At 41.5% G+C, this 19,892-nt stretch overlaps 1 protein-coding gene across 4 annotated transcripts; it reads left to right on the forward strand.

The window, feature by feature from the left end:
• The first annotated feature begins 1,089 nt into the window (after nt 1-1,089).
• LOC129178956 (cytoplasmic polyadenylation element-binding protein 1-like) lies at nt 1,090-19,420 on the forward strand. Of its 4 annotated transcripts, none has more exons than XM_054771667.1 (12): nt 1,090-1,266; nt 1,385-1,556; nt 8,777-8,998; nt 10,457-10,686; nt 11,924-12,176; nt 12,286-12,399; nt 12,845-12,949; nt 14,248-14,384; nt 14,952-15,150; nt 15,439-15,533; nt 15,612-15,692; nt 17,897-19,414. In XM_054771667.1, the coding sequence occupies exons 1-12, from the start codon at nt 1,252-1,254 to the stop codon at nt 18,005-18,007; spliced, it is 1,734 nt and encodes a 577-aa protein (XP_054627642.1). In that variant the 5' UTR covers nt 1,090-1,251; the 3' UTR covers nt 18,008-19,414. The 4 variants fall into 4 exon arrangements, with proteins under 4 accessions (XP_054627642.1, XP_054627643.1, XP_054627644.1 ...); XM_054771668.1 differs by having other exon boundaries at nt 1,091-1,266; nt 12,845-12,934; nt 17,897-19,411; XM_054771669.1 differs by lacking the exons at nt 1,090-1,266; nt 1,385-1,556 and adding an exon at nt 8,239-8,676 and having other exon boundaries at nt 17,897-19,420.
• Nucleotides 19,421-19,892: the final 472 nt, after the last annotated feature.

A 19,892-nucleotide genomic window follows, 5' to 3' on the forward strand; every position in this document is an offset into this window, starting at 1 on the left:
TGTAGTCATCTAATTAATTGAATTTTTAGAAAGCGCCGCAGGCCAATAAAAAAGCTTTGGGCTGTAGTTTGCAGTATATCTGTTTGTTTTTTTTACATTGATTTTAGTTTGTGGTACATTTTTTTTTGTCCCATTCCACTGACAAATCATGTACCTCACTCTCAAACTCTATGTAACTGATGTTTTTTCCACCAGGTTTGATTTATGATGCACACCAAGGTTGCTTCAGAGTCCCACTTTTTTATATTGCAGGACCTTTACGGAGATCAGGAACAAAAGGGGAAGTACTAAGGTGTGCCTCGTACTTATAATGTGGATGTGTCACATTGATTAGAGCAGTAGGGGTACAAGTTGTCATTGACGTTTCACATATATACATAGGAGAAGGTACATTTGTGAAATTCCAAGTCACATTTGTGAAATTACATACAAAAATTAACAGGACAATACAATGCAACAATAACAATACAAGGTTTTTATAATGGCTAAACTGACCTTGTGACACCTATTTAACAAAAGAGCATTCCTTTTAAAAGGCAAAAAAGAACATTATTTAAGAATAACTTATTCTCCTTACATTTTTCCTTTTTTCTTGTTATCTTGTTTAATTAAATTTTTAAGATGATTAAAAACAAGTTGCATGCCATAATGGCCCAGGGCCACACTTTGGACACCCCTGGTCTACCCCCGTCTATAGACAATAATTGTGGTACATTTGCTATGTATTGAAAATATAATAAAATTGATTATTCTAAACATGAACAGTACATAAGCAAGTTTATTTTTTTTTTGGTATTTTTACATTTGCTTTGAGGGATAAACTAACCTGTCTCACGACGGTCTAAACCCAGCTCACGTTCCCTATTAGTGGGTGAACAATCCAACGCTTGGTGAATTCTGCTTCACAGGAATAGTCGACATCGAAGGATCAAAAAGCGACGTCGCTATGAACGTCGTATGAACGTGATTTAAAATTCTCATACTCTAAAATAATCGTAAAAAATGAAAAATAATATAATATTCTATACTAAGAACAAGGCGATGTATTACATTGATGTGAAAACGTGATTTATTTGCGCGGCGGCAGCTTTGAAGATGACCACGTGAGAAGACGGAGGCTCTCGAGGGCCAGCCATTAGCTGAGCACACGTTCACTGCATTGACGCTAATTAGCAGGCCATCATAAGTATGGCCTTTCATTCCACACAGCCGTTCTTAGCGCTCCTTTTGGCTTAACTCTGTCCACACATCATGGCTTTTTCCTTGGTGAGTGACAAACGTGTCATTAACAATTCAAGCCATCTCACAAAGCGTCGTCTTCACTGTCTTCGTGTTGACTTTTAGTCACTATTGGTGTTAATGACGGTGACTTGTGTTGGCTCAGAGAAACGACCCTCGCAGGCCTGACAGCCCAGACGCAGAGTCTCCGGCCTTGTCGACTTGCATCAACGCAGACATCTTCCGGAGGATGAACACCATGCTGGGGAACTCTCTGGATCTGACTGGTGTGTGTACCACCCCCACCAACGCCAAGAGCAAGACGGACTTGCTTTCTGGTACAGTCTCATTACAATCTTCAACACTTAAAACACGAAGATAGTCCTTGTTCTCCAGGCACCTAAATAACATTGTGTGGAAAGGTGGCCATTTTCTTGTCAGGGCGGGTGATGTGCTGCTACTTTGCCTTGTTCACTTATTTTCATAAGCATTGCATTTCCCCTTTTATTGTAACAGATTTCCTGTATGCACTATTTAGAATTGAAGATGCACTATAAAAAGGCAGGTATCCAGACATACTACTTGAGAAATATCCAATCAGTAGTTTGACGTTTTATTTGATCATATTTGCTTTCAAAGACTTTTTGTATGTCTTGAGTTTTGAGACATTTTGTGCCCAAGTGCACAAAGCAAGGTACATTAAAGGGACAGTGTGCCCCTGGCTCAAGGGTATATATTATTTTCCCCAACCAGTAAGAACACCAACAGCTAGTATATTAACAATTGTGGATTATAAGAACAGCTTGTACAAAATTTTAGTTAAAAAAATGAATGAATGAATGAATGAATAAATAAAATAACAAAATGGTGTCATTTGGCCTGAATAAGGTTGTGCTCGGGCCGCACAGTAGTCTAGTGGTTAGCATGTTGACCTCACAGTCAGATCGGGAAGACCTGGGTTCGAATGAGCATTCGTTGAGCATTTCTGTGTGGAGTTTGCATGTTCGTGCATGCGTGGGTTTTCTCCGGGAGCATGTTCTCCCCGTGCGTGTGTGGGTTTTTCTGTGGGTACTCCGGTTTCCTCCCACACTCCAAAAACATGCATGTTGGATTAATTGGCAACTCTAAAATGTCCATGGGTATGAATGTTTTTGTCTATGTGCCCTGCGATTGGCTGGTGACCAGTCCAGGGTGTACCCCGCCTGTTGCCCGAACTCTGCTGGAATAGGCTCTAGCATACCCCTGTGACCCTAATGAGAAGCAGCATAGAAAATGGATGGATGGAAGGTTGCTCTCTGCGGTTGCTCACCGCTGTCTAGTCAAATTCTTTGTCCACACACAAAAGCAGTCTCAGAGGCCTGTCAACAGTTCACTCATGTTACGGCTGTCATTCAATGATTGCTAACATTAGTAGGTAATAGGGGTTTCCGATACAACTTTGACTTTCAATATGATAATGGTATAGCCTTGAATATTGGCCGATATGATATGGTCCAATATCAATACACATATGTACTTTTATATTTTAGCCTGTACTAGGGGTGTAGCGTAGCCCCCCTAGTTTCGCTTCAGTTGAGATGGGAGATGGGAGGGTCTTCCAGCTCACCACCGACAGGGGTGAATCTCTTCTGTTGGCTCCATTTCTTGTCATCCTGTGGGAGTTTCCTGTGTGGTGATGCTTCAAATGCGCAAGGGGGTTGGTCGTATTAAAATATCCCTGCTTCTGTGCCACCACAGGAAACTTGTACATGACGTGTTTGGACTTTAACAAAAAACACTGGCACATGGCTGACATCATTCCTACACCTTGAAGTTAGCACAGTTGGCACACGGTGTTGCGATTACATGGGCTCAATCCGGCTGGTACTGGATTGAAGTGCTGGAGCAAAGTATGGAATAAACTGCTTATATCGGCGTGCCTACCGGAGATTTTATCTGCAGGCAGATTTTATAATCCGATATTTTTCTTTTTGTGGATATCTGCTCTGGACACCAATTCTAAGCCAAATTGCTATGAGCGAAAACAAACATAACTAGTGCAAGCATTATATCAGGCTTGGTTTATGTAGACAAAGCGGGAAGAGGGTGTGACATGGTGCTTGCAGTATGTTCAATCACCAGCACCCTCTGGGCAGCTGGGGAACTTGCTCTACATGGTCCCTTTTTTTTTAAGGGTGCATTCACTTACCATGTTTGGTCAAAACTAACTAGTCTGCTTGCTCTGCTAGTATGTTTAATTTGGTCAATTGTGAAGTCAGTCAGGACCGAGAGAACCTGAGATGGGTTTTGGGGCGTTTGCCTCTGGACTCTACTGTGAGTGCCGACTGAGCAAAAACAGGCGGTGCATAGCAACGCCCAACAAAATTGAGTGAATCATCCAAAAATAAGATTTGAAGGGATAGTCAAGTTTTTGTCAGGGCGGGTGATGTGGGCGCAAATGGCCCACAAGTTTGAGACCCCTGTATTAGTCTTTTGAATGTAGTTATCCCTCGTTCCAGACCAGACTGCAAAAAATGAATTCCCACGATATAGGATTCTACATACATGGAATATTTTTGTAAATGGAGCATAGAACACCTGTGACTTTCTAAATATAGTTTTAACATTTTAGAGCCCTGTAGATGTGAAATAACACCACATAGTCACCTTTACATTGCTATTTACACCACATTGCGCAACAGTTATGCTGCAGGGACTAGCTAGCGAGCTAACCAGTAGCCTCAAATTTATTTCTTAACTTAAGAAGCAAAGAACTTGCCAATCCACACAGAATGGGAGAACTTCATTCATGTCATGGCTGACTTCATGACCTCATGCAGTGTTAAGGTAATATACTGTAGTATACATGAAAAACGCAATGTAGCACTTGAATATTTTGTGTCATGAGAATATTAAAACATCAAGTTGTCCTATTTCTATAGTTTACAAGACACAGCTACTGTCAGTGCTTGCTTTTCTTTGGACAATTTATCAAACTATGGTAATTCTTTGGCGACGTTTACACTGCAGGGTATGATGCCCAATTTGGATTTTTGTTTAATCCATTTTTTTTTATGTGGTCATTCACATTACTAAACAAATGAGGCTTGTTAATGTGAAGAACACAAAGCATCTGGAAAGTGACATGCATGAAAGTGACTCGCATTTCCGTGTGTTTATGGAAGTAAAGATTGCTGCAGTGTGCTCTAGGGATGAGCAATGCCATTGATTTAATTTCCAATCCTGGGTAAAATTTAGGCTGGTATGCCATGTGCAAATTCACCTAATGTGTCTGCTAAATTTTACAAAGTAGTGTACAGTATTTCATAGCATAAATGATACAAAACATGGTAATTCTATTGATTTTAAACAATGAAGTGTACAGTACATGATAGTGGATGTGCTGCCACTGCTGTCATCAAAAATGATCAAAACTGTTTGCCCCATTTCTGTAAGTTTGCTTCATCCTCATCTTCCCAACAGCTTCATGACAGCAGCCATTGTAACAATGCAACCAAGGCTCTTTTTAAATATGGATGCCACATTCATGAGTCATTTCAGAATTTTATAGACGAGACCCCAGAACTCTACTCATGGGCCTGTGTACGTGTGCGTCTGTCCGTACATCACTTTTAAATGAAAGCCTGTGACTGTAAAAACATACCTGGATTTTTTTTTTTGTTGTGGTCTCCTTGTAGCACATCTATGGGAAAACTTTGTCTTTTATGCAATTCATATCATACAAAAAATAAATAAATAAATCTGCCATAAGAACTTCAGTCTTTGTAGCCTGGCAGGCATGTTTTGGGTGTTTATTTTGCTCTGGACCAGTGTACTGGACTAAGTGTGAACGAACTCTAAAGGCAGTGATTCCCAACCAGTGTGCTGCAGGAAATTAATGAATTTCACTTAACTGGCCTGGAAATAAATGAATATTCATCTCTGTATGCCAGTGACTCATAGTGACAGGCAGAACCATGAAATGCTCTTCCACTAGATGGCAGTATGCATATCACTTCTTGCCATCCATGCTTGGCTTGCTTGGTGATGTTTTTGGATATGTTTCTAATCCTTGCTTCAAAGGTTGGGGTTACTCCCACATTAAGACTTGCTTGGATGAGTTTGGTGTGAATCCAGTACAGAACCCTGACATGAAGCCAATGAAATGCCTTGCTCTAGACCAGGGGTGCTCACACTTTTTTAGCTTGCGAGCTACTTTTAAAATGACCAAGTCCCAAAGATCTACCTACTACTATAAATATAGAAAGTATATATTTACTATTTATTTTAATAAAATGAGTGAGTAGGTATTTATATAAATTATACATGTATATCTAGAGTGCACGCACTTTCTCAGCATGCAAGTACAAGTGAAAATGATGTACCTCTTTCTATAAAACATATACAAAATGTAACCAGTAAACTCTGAAATTCTATTGTAAATATTAATGATTAGTATCACATTCACATTTTCAAAGTTTACAGGTAATCGAAGTAGTTGCTATCATAATTCACTTCAATATGGAAATTTTAATTACACACGACTCAAATGGTTGTGTACATAACCTGAGTATGTCAGTCAAATTTGCGATGTAACGTTCATTAGGGCACACAGTTCATGTATTACATCCAGTTAGCATTTGCTATCAAATATGACCCATATACAAGAATTTTAAAATGATTATGCAAAAGACAATGCAGCCGAAGTCAAGGCAACATATTGAAAAGGTTTCACCAATGGGCACATTTTTAATTTCATCATGAAATAATAGTTTAACAAGCGAATGTGTGGGAAAACACTGATTTCTGTAGTCGTTCATGACGCCAAGCAAAGCCAGTAAACCGTACACTTCACATGACAACTACAAAGTGACGTTTACGCGATCTACCCAAACTATCAGATCTACCTTGCGATCGATGACCACCCCTGCTCAAGAACATTAGCCAGCATCAGTAATGTCAAACTTTTTATTTTTTTTTTTTTATCCTGTGAACAAAGTCCCACTAATCTAATTTCTTGTAGAAAGTCTTGTATAGATTTTTTTTTTTATTATTTCAATTATTAGTGTAACTCCCACTTGCATGACATTTAAAACACAACCAAATGATCGTTGCAGCTTGGTCATTTTGACACCCCCCCCCCCCCCCCCCCCCCCCAAAAAAAAAAAAAAAAATAGAAAACATTCATAATTAATAAGCACTTCAAAATTCACGATTAGACATTAAAAAAAAATCCATAATTTTCCTAAACCCAATTTTTTTCTTTAAAGTTTCACGGTCCACATTTCTCAACCGATTCATGCCATTCCAACATCAAACCGTTCAACAAAGTCAGGACAATCATGCTGAGCCACAGTAATCTTTACCCTTTTTCCTAATGCTGCTTTGTTTCAATGGGCCTCTTCCAATGGACGGCCGATTCAATTTCTCAACCCAATCAAGCTATTCCAACTTCAAACTGTTCAACACGTTCAAGACATTCAGGCTTTCAATATCTATACTGAACAAAAATGATAAATTTTTCCCAAAATTCATACTTTTCAACAAAATTCCCACATTTTTTCCTTGAACGCAAAATGCCTTTTGATCTAAAGACTCCTAAATACTTCCACATTTCTCACCCCCATTCAAAGCGTTAATCAAACCAAACTAATTCAGGACATTCTTGCTAAAATACGCTCATTCTTTTCAATGAAAATTCAAAATGTTCCCCCCAAATTCCACATTTCTGTAAAGTAGTTACTACTACTACTACTACTACTACTACATTTCTCAACCGAATCACGTCATTCCAACATCAACTCATTCAGCGAAGTCAGGGCAGTCGTGCTATTAGTCACAGCTAATCTAGATCTTCCAGACTCTGCGCACCTTCCTGCAGTGATTTTAATTGTTGTAATTTACTACACCCCCGGCCCTCCTCCAGGTACGCCTCCTGCCGAGCCCACTCCGCTGTGATTCCCAAGTGTTCTCGAGGACTTCTAGACAGCTGCCCCTTTTCAGATTACTTACACAAAATAAACAGGACACTGATAAATTGGCTGTTGTGACTCTTCAATGTGATCAGTAACGTTGGAAAGGCGTCTGACTTCAACAGTTTGGTGGATTGTCCACCTTTGTATTGGCCCATGTTCACAAGTCCCGTGTGAAGTGGTGTTGACAGATGAGCATATTTTTCTCTTGCTGCCCGGGAATCAGCAACTCCAACCACTTCTGCCTGATGCTTGCCTCTTTAGGCACACTCGAACAAACATTTCCTGGGAGCAGTACGTGCTAACACGGTGAGCAGAGCGGGCCTCCAGCATTCGCCTGGGCATGCCCATATAAGAAGTCCAGATTGCATTGACATCAATGGAACTCTGTTTTTAAAAAAACAAAAAATTGTAAAACAGCGTGCAGAGCCGTCCAACCCTGCTTTCAGGTCTCCCTTCCAAATGCGCAAACCTTATTATCTGACGCGTTGGCATCGTTTAACAGAATTCAACATCCAATCCAACATCGTAACATTTAGTTATGAAAAGGGGAAAAGCATAATTGGTCTTTTTTATCAAATCTTGCATTTCAACAAGAATTGCCAACTGTTAAAACTTCACATGTCATAACTTGCCATGAGTGCCAGCAGCTGATTCATGCTGCATCACTGGTTTGTAGCATTGCAGCACTGGATTTTTTTGGGGGGGGGAGAATTGGGAGAATTGTAGTTTCTTTGATCAGCACAATTCTTGTTTCTGTTCTTGGAATGTATGCACCTTTTTTTTGTAAATGAGTCTGGTTAAATAAACCATGTGCTTCATGTAATTTTAATGATGTCAAATGACCGTTTGGTTTTTAATAAAAAAAAAAAAAAAAGTGACAAAACTAAAGTGAATTGGGAGCAGAGTCCCAGCTCGTCAGTTGCTGAATCAGGGCTGTAGCTGGTTTTTGGAAGCTTTCCAGGCACTGGAGAGAAAGGAGCTGATGCACATTGGTCTGTTTTTTTTTTTTTTTTAACATCTGATCAGTCAGCTGCTTCCTTACAGCCGGGCTGGGTCGCCCTGTTCCTCCATGCTGCAGTGTGTATACAGACCTTTTATAAACAATTGTCTGACTGGACATTTTCTGGTATGTTTTTGAAGAATCCTCAAGTCTGAATATTTAAGCCTGCTGAGTCATTCACACTGGTATGATGCCGCTGTAGCTGCCTCCCCCTCCCTCACTGGCTCAGGAAACGGGCTAGACAGTAAGCAGCAGCAGCAGCAGCAGCAGCACCATCGGCCGTCCTCTACTGCCTACTGATACCAACTAGCTGATAGCTCTGGCAGGGTTTGTAGTTGTTGGGCAAGGAAGCGGGAGGTGGGGGAAGCTGATGTCAATATCAGGAGTTTGTGAGCGCATCAGCAGTCATGTCACATGCTGCTAGGTGGGTCAGCCATGCAGACGGAGATGCATGGCACATTCAACGGGCGCAGAGGCAGCAGGTTAGCTCCCCCTTCGTCCAGGGTAGGGTTGAAAATGGATTGCTCTTATTGTGACTGTGAATTCTTTGTGGCAGTCTAACACTTTTTCCTTTCTCTTTGAACTGGATCCTTGCACCACCAAGAGTCAGACCTGGCTGCAGTGGGCAGCAGGAGGATGCTCTTTGCCAACTGTGGCGGCATGCCCAGCTCCCAGGAGATTCAGTCGTCCAGGCTCCAGACGAGCATGGCAGACCTTGGCCTGGGCCTGCAGTCTCTCCGTTTGTCTGGCTGGGACAGATCCTGGAGCAGCCAAGAGACGGAGTCCCTCGCTTCTCCCTCCCAGGTTCAGACAAGCTCACAGTCAAGTAAGTACCAGCTTGGTTTACCGCTTTAGTCGAATCATTCGCACTCCCAGCAAAACCCGACACTTTGCCCTTGTCAGGTCTCAACACAGTAACATTTCAGTAAAAGTGTGACAGTCAGACTAGCATATGTCACCAAGATGTAGCATCACCACTAAGGATGATGTGGCAGTTTTGCTTTGTTTCGTCTAGCAGTCCAGCGAGGCAAACAATCCAGTGAAGGCTCATTATTTCCCATCAAAATGTAATTACCATTGTCTCTTAGCTTGTGATTAATAGATACACACAGATGCTAAGTTTGCTGCCTAGTTGCACACTGATTTGAGTGGTTTGAAGCAGCCCATGGAACATGAAATTTTTAGTTTTGTGTTACATTGAGTTGTTGTTTTTTTTTTTTTTTTTTTTTTTGTTCTGACCCACTTGTAGTTCTGAAATGGCATCGCTGCTTGTCTGAATCCACCCAGCATAACTCCATAGAGGTTGCTAAACTGGGCCTACAACAAAGTGGGACAGCGCTTTGAATGCGGCCTGTAGTTGAATATCCCTGCTCCCTGTCCCGACAAAGCCTCATGCACCTCCATGGAGTGCAGTTGATTAGATGGTTGTGCTATGAAGAAACCTGCTGTAATACTTTGAAATAGTTCCCACTCGTGTTTATTTTTGATTCTTGGAATGATATTATGAATAACATGATTTTAAATTAGTATTTGATGGATGAATTCACTCTTTAGAAAGCTGTGCTTATAACTGCTTCCCTTAAACATTGGCAGTGTAAGTTTAACTGAGCGTAAATGCTGTTGCAAATTGATAGATAGCAGCCTGTAACGCTTGACTGTGGCACATTCAGCATTCTTTTGGTTTTTTGGCTGCTTATCCGAGATCGGGGCGCCGGGGCAGCAGCCTAAGCAGGGAGGCCCAGATTTTCTTCTCCCCGGCCACTTCGTCCAGCTCTCCTTGCAGATCCCGAGGCGTTCCCAGGCCAGTTGGGAGACAGTCTCTCCGTGTCCTGGGTCTTCCCGAGGCCTTTTACCGGTCGGACTTGCCCTGAACACCTCCCCATATGCCCAAGCCACCTCATCTGGCTCCTCTCAATGTGGAGGAGTAGTGGCTCTACTCAGTCTCTCCCTGTGCTTCTCACCTTATCTCTAAGGGAGAGCCCAGCCACCCTACGCAGAACTCATTTTGGCCGATTGTACTGGCCATTTTGTCCTTTCGGTCACTACCCAAAGCTCAAGACCATAGGTGAGGGTAGGACCGTAGATCGACCGGTAAATTGAGAGAATCTGCCTTTCGGCTTAGCTCTCTTCACCACGACAGACCGATGTAGAGTCCGCATCACTGCAGACTGCGCAGTGTACCAACAGTTTCAATTTATCTTCAGCTTCTGAAATTTTACCTCCTGACAAATTTATGGTAAATGTTCCTAACCAAGGTTGGCTTATGGCAAATGTTTCTCTGCAGTGCTGGGCATCCTGAACAGTCCCTTTAGTAGCCTCCTTGGAAAGACGCCAGCCTGTCTGCCCACAGAGTCCATGAGCATGACTGCTGACTTCCTGGAGAAGTTCCCCAGCATGGCTCGCATGGCTAACCGTCTGGACTCCAGCTCTTTCTTGGACTCGCGCTCCAGCAGTCCCGAAGACTCTGAGACTAGTGGCTTCAGCTCTGGTTCCGACCACCTCTGTGACATGCTGGTATGTTGAACCACACGTCCTTGCCAAGTAAGGTGGTAAAGTCTCAAACATTTCACAATTAAGCTTTGGATTGACTTGAAGCTAAAAGGCTTTTCCTTTTTTAGCTTCAATTCAGTCCAATTACACAGCTGGAAATGGTCCTCATTTATTGCAGTTAATCGGTTGTAGACCCTCTTGCAATAGATTAATTTCTGCAAAGTAGAATATTTAATTATTTTTATTAAGACTGAAAATGGAACATTTTGTAGTTATAGCATAGAAAACCTGTTTATGACCAAATTTTTCATAAAAATAAAAAATTAAACAGTAGCGCTCTCGATGTGAAAACATCCATAGTCACGCGTGTGTTTGTTAAATAAATAAATAAATAAAATCAGACTTATTGGACATAACGCACTTCCTGCAGTGGCTGTTTTGTTTATTGTAATGGCGGCTTTAAATGGATTTGCACTCTTATTACCCAATATAAACTGTTCAAAAAATAAAGAACACATAATCACGTCAGTCACACTTCTGTGAAATCAAACTGTCCACTTAGGAAGCAGCACATATTGTCAATCGATTTCACATGCTGTTGTGGAAATTGAATAGACAGGTGGACAGCAAAACACCTATACAATAGATTTGATTTCAATGGGGTTTTTTTTTTAGATTGTCAGCACATTCAACTATGTAAAAGTATTTAAGATTTCATTCAGATCTAGTGTTCTGTTAATTTTATTTTTTTTAGCAGTATAGTAGTAAAAAAAATTAAAAAAGCTTGTCACAGCAAATGTGTGCACGAGAGGACCTTAGTGGCAGATGAACAGATGTGAGGGGACAAGATGTAATGTAGGTGGTTCAGAGTTGCGTTTTAGCTTGTCGTGGGTTATGGCCCCAGTAGTTTATTAGTGCCTGAGAATTGAAACTGCAATAAATGCCTGTTCTGGCAATCATGTCTGGTGCTTCTCACGGAACAATTACTGGCACCTAGAGTCCAATGTAGAATACTAAATTCACAATTAGAATGCTTCTTCTGCCTATTTGTTATTTCAGTTCACGGAGACATTTTTAGGCTTAAATTTGCTTTACTATACATTTACAAAAAATATTTTGTATTAAATGACTTTTTTTTGGAAAAAACACGATAGTGAGGTTGCAATGTTCTGACTATAATGTAGCGAGGGATGACTGTACATTTGGAAAAAGTATGGCTTGTCTATCAGTTTTTGTTTTATTATTTTTCCCCATACTCCAGTCTACTCTGCGGATTTCTCCTCCCCTGCCTTACCTTGCATCAAACATGCAGAAGGATCTGCTGCGAATGGGCTCCCGTCTGGACCCCCAGGACACCAGCTCCCCTCTGACCCCACCATCCAGTGCCAGCCCGACCTCTGCCCTTTCCCGCCGCTGGCGCACGGGCTCTCCATGGCCTGGTACAGACATGCTGGACCAACCTGATGATTCATTTAGTATTGAGAGGGAGGCACGTCTGCACAGACAGGCTGCAGGTATTATTATTATTATTATTATCCATAAATCACAATATTGGCATGTTAATCTCGGGCAGATCAAGGGTCAAAGTTTTTGTCTTTCATCTTTTTTTTAAACTGTTCTTAGCTGTGAATGAAGCTACTTTCACCTGGAGTGGTCAGCTGCCGCCCAGAAACAACAAGGATCCCCTTTACTCCTGCAAGGTCTTTCTTGGTGGTGTGCCCTGGGACATCACAGAAGGTAATTGCTGCTTTCAGAACCAGGGTTTAATTGCTCTTGAGACACTTACCAGCCTTTTAGAGTGAGATGGTTAGCCATGCATGAACTAAGTTAAAGTACTTACTAGCTTCTGAAAGTCAAATATGCTTGGTCCTCGAACAGGTCTACAAGAAAAGCTTTGTTGATTTGAGTGCCGCATTTTATAACATTTATCTAAATTGTTTGGTCATGTTTCATAAATCAGTCTTTCAGTCTCGCAGTATGTCTAACAGTCAACAGACCAAAGACCACTGGTACAGACCAGTGGTCTTTGGTCTTCAGGAATCAAACTGTCATTAGTTTCAATAGCATTATCATGTGATCATGAGCTGTTAGTGCTGTCGTGGTGATTTTTATCAGCATATTTGCCATGAAAGTAATGTACTTAAGTGGCATGTCTCTTTCCTCACATCCATCGTTGTTGCAGCTGGGCTCATCAACACCTTTAGTGGCTACGGTCCTCTGACTGTGGAGTGGCCTGGTAAGGATGGAAAACATCCTCGCTGTCCTCCCAAAGGTAATGTGGCCAAAGGTAATGACAAGCTGGTAGGCTGGTATTTTTTTCTTACATTGTTTCAGGGTTGCACTATGGTGGACACACTGGCATGCTGGTGAGTTTAGTGTGAACATAGAGTAAGCTGCCAACAGAAGGCAAACTTTAATATAACCCTCCTGACAAGTTGGTGGAAGCTCTTGTGCACTGGTGTTCCGTCATTTGTTACAATTTGTTGGACACAGTTGCAGTGTTGATAAAACTCTCCACTATCTCTGAAAAGTCATATTGACATCTGCAATATCTGAAAGGGATAGTTCGGATTTTTTGACATGAAGGTCCCATCAGCATATTTCTGTGAAGAACGTAGTTCCACTTAGTTGCTGGGGACAATTAAGTAAAGACTTTGGCTTCTCAAAACAATATGCGTTCAAAAGATTAATAAATTTGCATTACAAAAATGCCTTCTCAAAAAATCTGACCTCACAAAACGCATACACAGATGGGGCTGTGCTGGGAGTATGGCGGGAAATAAATATATAAATTTGTCTCCCGCCGTATTCCCGCCTGTGCATTGGTGTATGTGATGAAGACACTTGCATCTACTTCCGTGATGGAGCGCCGTGGCCATTTGTTACGTATGTGTTCCACAGCAGAAGATGCGAGCGTCTTCATCGCATTCACATGAACGCACATTGAACGCAATGCTTTTTTTTTTTTTTTTTTTAAGGCATTTTTGTGACGCAAATGTTTATCTTTTGAAAGCATATTGTTAGAAGCCAAAGTCTTTATGTGATGGTCCCCAGCAACTAAGCAGAACTACATTCTTCATCACATAAATCTGACCAGAACTGGACTAAAGAGACCAAGTGGGGGTAAGCCACTGTTATTGGACTATAATGCTGATCAACTTGTCAAAATCCGAACTATCCCTTTAACGCTCTGTATGGTAAATTTGAGATCGACTTAACAAGTAGAGCACATGTCGGAAAAGGAGTAGGAAGAAGCAGTGCTTATTTAGCTCTACCTCTTATCACTGTTAATTCCCACCAAATTTTCCCAGATGCATTCGTTTGGTCAATTTCACTTCCTGTGCTTAGTTTGCTTTTCTCAAGACAAATGGAATGGATAGATGGCTTATGCAGTTATGAAGGAAAAGGTGTTGGTAAAAAATGAAATGTAAATTTCAAACTTAATGGTTCAGATCTGGTTTTGTTACACATAATAGAACTGATATTTTTTCGTAAATGTTAGTTGTTGCATAATTGACTAAGGTGTTTCAAAGTGTGTCCAGAGTTGTTGTTTGAACCAAGTAAGGTGTTGTGTTGTCCTCGTAGGCTATGTCTACCTGGTTTTTGAAAATGAGAAGTCCGTACGGGCCTTGCTCCATGCCTGCTCCCAGGACCCATTTCACCCTGAGGATAACAGGGAGTACTACTTCAAGATGTCTAGCCGCAGAATGCGCTGCAAGGATGTGAGTAGTCAAGTATTACTACTTGTGGTGTTGGGTTATGCTTTTGTATAATGTTGTGGCAAATGAGAATGTACAAAGTAGCAGATTAAGATAAGTACTACAATGGAACAATAGAGTGCAGTGTTTCCCACAGGACTGCAAAATACACTCTTGATCACATTTTAAGACTAGTTGAAAAATTGCAAGTAGGGATGTCCCAATCCACATTTTTATTTATTTTATTTATTTATCTTTTGTTACAAACGTGAAAATGGATCTTCAAAGCATTAAAAAATGCCACCAAAGTATTGAATTTACTTTATTACACAGCATGACCAACAATATTGTTTGGCTTTTGTAACAAACCTGAGTCAAGTCCCTAATCCAATCAGAGAAAACTGGGGGGAAAAAGTGGGTGTGCAAAATACTTTTAGGTAGGACTAATTTGAAATGGTTATCAATTTGTGGTGTAATTTTAGAATGACTGACTTTTTTTCTCTCCACCCCCAGTTTGCTTCAGCATACAACTGTCCTGCCAACAACTGTCCAAAATGCACATTAATACATGTTATGCTCCTGTGATTTCAGGTGCAGGTTATTCCCTGGGTGATTTCTGACAGTAACTATGTGCGCTTCCCTGCTCAGCGTTTGGACCCCAGCAAAACTGTGTTTGTGGGTGCACTGCATGGCATGCTAAACGCTGAAGCACTGGCCAGCATCATGAATGACCTGTTTGGAGGTGTCATGTATGCAGGCATTGACACAGACAAACACAAATATCCTATAGGTAGGGACCTGGGATTCTTACTTCAGTTCTTTCAAATGTAAAACATCTAAGAGGTGTTCCATACATGAGCTCAATGAAAAACTCATTTTCCTCAGTGCATGCTCCTTTTGAGGGTTTTTAAAATATTTAAATTTTTTTAGATGCTGCTGAATGGAATAGTTTTGGAATAAGCACTAGGCATAAAAAGCAAAGGGGTGCTAGTGGCTCCCCAGCTGGACTTTGGGACACCCCTGTTATGAGAATGCAAGCTGAGTCCAACACTTGAACCCCTATGGTGTTTGTGTACAGGCTCTGGGCGTGTGACTTTTAACAATCAGCGCAGTTACCTGAAGGCTGTGTGTGCAGCCTTTGTGGAGATTAAAACACCAAAGTTTACAAAGAAGGTATGTTATTGCTAATTTACTTGTTTGGGATTTGCACAAAATGACTCGACATAAAACAAGTTTTGCCTCTCCCTTTAGGTCCAGATTGATCCTTACCTGGAAGACTCAATGTGTCAAGTTTGCCTTCGCCAACCTGGGCCTTTCTTCTGCAGAGACCAGGTGAGTGCAGTCTGCAGTCATTGGAAAGAGTTGATGCACATTCAGGGGCTATCCCCATGGAAACATGTTCAGGTCAAAACCTCAATGCATTGTTTCAGCCTCTCATCCACACGAAACGGCGTTCTGGGTGTCCTGAAACAGTATTTTGGAAAAACTGCTTCCTGAGTGGTGGTGGGGGGGGAATCTGAAAACTCCGGCTTGTCATTACAGTGTAGGCAGCTGATCCACTGTTTTACAGAAACTATGACATCTACCTGTCGCCGTCATGTGACCAGAAGCGAGCTTTGACAACAAACAGAATATTTTGATAGACATGCCTCACCACAGTTGACATTCTTCTGATATTGTCTTATACTATACAACATGACTCGGAGAAATAATTCCACTTCCTAAGTCTCGATGAGCCTTGGAAACCAGAAGACAATGCATTCCTTCTGCTATAGTTGGGTGTGTAACATGGTTCTACCTGTCTGTTTTCCTGATCTGAAAACCTTGTTCAGCAAAGTTCCACGATCATGCATCATAGTTTCTTAAAGAAAAATCCCTTATTAGGTTTTAGATAATGGAAACAGGCCATTTTATTCAGTATCTAGTCTTACAGAGGAGACTAAGCCACACCATTTGCACATTAAAAAACCTACTTTTCTGTTCGAAAAGAGTAGGGAATCTTACAAGCTCTACTTCCTAATTAAATTGATAGATTACACTCCTGAGAAACTGGTTTTGTCATTAACTTGACATATGAAGGTCCAGACACTTGCATGACACTTTGATAGTGTCGTTAAACTTTAATCAATGAATCCATCTGTCTTACAGCGCAACACGTAGGTGTGCCTTGTGTATTACATAGTTTTCACGCAGTGATCCGATGCATCTATTCACTAATCCGGCAAAGTTGATGCATTTTATTTTTTTCCCCCTCCCCCTCAACCACCAAAAAAAATTCCAAGAACGTTCCTGTGTGGACAGGGCCTTAGAGGCTATCCACACGGAAATGTTTTCAGGTCAAAACGGCAAAGTATTATCACATCAGCCTCTCGTCCACACAAACTGTGTTCTGGGTACCCTGAAACGTTTAAGTGCTTCCAGAGTGGGGGAAAACGCCGGCTCGTTTCTGTATGGACTAGCAATCCACTGATCTTTTTAAAACATTGACATCAGAAGTCGCGTGAGCTTTGACAAGCCAACATAATATTTTGAGTGTCTCACCGCAGTTGACATTCTCCTATTTTCTTGTCTTACGCTCAAATAATTTCATTGGTAATTCCATTTGTCGTTAGTCTAGATGAGCCTTGGAAAGCGGAAGAGGACGGACTTTGGCACATGCGTACTTTATTCTTTTATGGTTTGGGTGTCACATGGTTCCGTCTGCATGTCTGTTCACTGCGCCACATATAGGTGTGCCTTGTGTATTACATCGCTTTCACTCGATGATCCGTTCCTATTTACTAATCTGGGACAATGAATTCAAATTGTTTTCAACCCGCCCAAAGTGAGGATCGTTCCCGTGTGGACAGGGCCTTAGTTGCTCTTACCTTTAACACTGGTTAGGAGGCAGGTTGTCATTTTCCATTATCAACGAGAGGTGCTTTATTTTAACACCTGGCTCCAAAAGTTTGATCTGCTTGCATGATGAATTGGAGACGTTGCTTCAAGTAAATGCCAGTCGAGACCTGCCAAATTAACGTAAAATGAACAAGCTTGGGCCCAAACTGGCCTCATTGCTACACTTTGTACACTTCCTGAGTAAGGAGGTGCTTGGCTTGAAATCTTTTTTTTTTAAAAAAACCTTATGTCACACTTAAGTATTTGGTCTTTGTCTCAGTGGTGTTTCACATTTGTACTTCGAGTGCCTTGGTCTCTGAACAGATGAAACATTCTAGCGTTTGTGCTTCTGGAGGGAACATGAACATTCTGAGTATTCTGGGTTAAAGCTAATATTTTGCGGTCCACTTTTTAGAGTACCATGTGTATTTTTGTCTTCTCTGCTTATTTGAATCTTCATATTCTTTCCTCATATCACTACTTTTCCTGTGTCACTCGCTTCTGTCCTTTCATCTCCAGATGGCAATATTTAGCACCACTGCACAGATTTAATTGGCTATGTAGTTTCAGGTGGAATGGTTTAATTGGCATGCAATTGGTCAACCTGATCAACAGTCTAAAGTGGAAATGTGTACTGTGATGACGGTTTTTGCGTGCAGGCCTGCTTCAAGTACTACTGCCGCTCCTGTTGGCACTGGCAGCACTCCATGGACATCCTGAGCAACCACCGCCCCCTCATGCGCAACCAGAAGAACAGGGATTCCAGCTAGATGTCATGGATGGGCTGGAGAAAGTTCCCCCTTTTGGCGAGGCTGCCGATGACCAAGGAGAGCACGTGCCAGACATCCCTCGGCGTGATGGGCGGGGCACTCCACCAGGCACTGGGATATCACTGTAGGAAATGTTCACTTTTTGCACTTGCTACATTTTTGCTGTTCACAGTTGGCACTATGCACCGTGACCTTGTCAGGAGAGACAAGGGACCGTTCACTTTGAAGCATTTTCTCAGCCCTTGTGGCCAGACACACCCTCAAGGGTCAGCAAAAGGTTAGGAAGCAGATGAAAATGCCTTTTTTCTTTTTTCTTTTTTTTGACATATGTTGCATAGTGAAGAGCAATCACGCAAGTCTCATTGCCGTTCATTGGCTAATGCCATACAGTGCCTTTAACTTTTTAGTTTTTCCCTCCTCCCCCTTCCCCCGGTTGGCATGTTTTTCCAGTCTGAGCCAACTGGCGTTTCTTACTTTGGGAGTTGAACGTTGGGCTTCATTTAACCAGTCGCATTTCAGACTTTTACGCAGTTTTTTACTCATTTGTACACACAGCGGTTTTAAGTCAGAACATGAAAAATTTGAACAGAATTCTACCTGGTGGCTGTTTGAGAAAACCCCTTTTTATTTTTTTCCCCCCATTTTTCAGACTTTTTTTTTTTTTTTTTAATTTGCCCTCCCAAATTTCAAGGTGATGGGCAGAAAGTTGCAAGTCCCACCTAACTTGCTTTGTTGCAGTTGTATTAAATGCTTGTTACAATACTGCTTCACTTGCTCATTCATCACGTTTCTATCAACTGATGGATCTTAAAGTGAGTTTTTTTTTTTGTTTTTTTGCACTTTTTAATTTGCACTTGTGGAAAGGTGGCATTGGTTTTAATCACATTTGTACATCAGCAGGGGAACATGCCCATGTCAGCTGCTTGGTTCCTGTTGAGTGTAAGAACTTCCATGTTGCTGATAAATTAGTCCAGCCAGACCTTGAGTAGACAGCCCCCCCCCCCCCCCCCCAGTAAAGCATCCACATTTTCAAAGCCTTCTTTGCCTTCCTGTTGGACATGATCACATCAGCTGTGTGCCAAAGACTTTCTTTTTCCATTCAGTTGATCATGCTGAGCTTATTGTCCTTTTAGGCCAGCTGCTTTTTAGAGTTTTCAAAGTCTACCTCATTGTGGTCTGCTTACAGTTGTGGAGTATGTTCAGATTGGGCACAATAAAGGTGTTTAAGCATTACTCTGTCTGGACTTCATTCAAAGCCTTTTTAAATCTAGTTAGTCCTTGATGTATTATGAATTTGGCAGAGATGGTGTTTGAAGACCAGTGGTAGTCTTTTGGGTGGCTCAATTATTGGACAGTAAAAAGTAGTTTCCTGTCCAACGGGCTGCAATGGATGTCTTCAAGCCAAGTGAGAAATTAGCAAATGTTTGGCCTGGCGATAATGTCTGCCCTTATTTTTCCCCTTTTGCTTTGAGAAATAACTGAAGGTTGATAAACCTACAGTATGTATAGCCTTGATCCTATTGGCCAGTTTTACAGAAATGTAAACCTTGGCTGATAGCTGACAAGATGGTCAAGGTAACCAAGAACTCCACTGGTTACATTTATAAAATAAACAATTCTGATACTATTTGGAAGACACAAACTGGCGTTTCCTCTGTTAAGGATGCCCGTGATGAGCACCTCCCAGCCCACGCATGCCCTCACCTCTTCAGGACGCATCAATACTGCAAGTGCCTCGCTAATGGCATTTCTATGTATTTTATTGTCCGAGTGAGACTGTGGTAACTTGCATTAGAGATTAAACTGTAGGAAGTCATGGTGTTTTGTTTCTGCAACATATTGGCAACACTCACGGTAGCTTTGCCTGAGGCTTCTTCCCTGTATT

The sequence above is a fragment of the Dunckerocampus dactyliophorus genome, chromosome 3 (assembly GCF_027744805.1).
Source record: "Dunckerocampus dactyliophorus isolate RoL2022-P2 chromosome 3, RoL_Ddac_1.1, whole genome shotgun sequence".
In the NCBI taxonomy this organism is placed as follows: Eukaryota; Metazoa; Chordata; class Actinopteri; order Syngnathiformes; family Syngnathidae; genus Dunckerocampus; species Dunckerocampus dactyliophorus.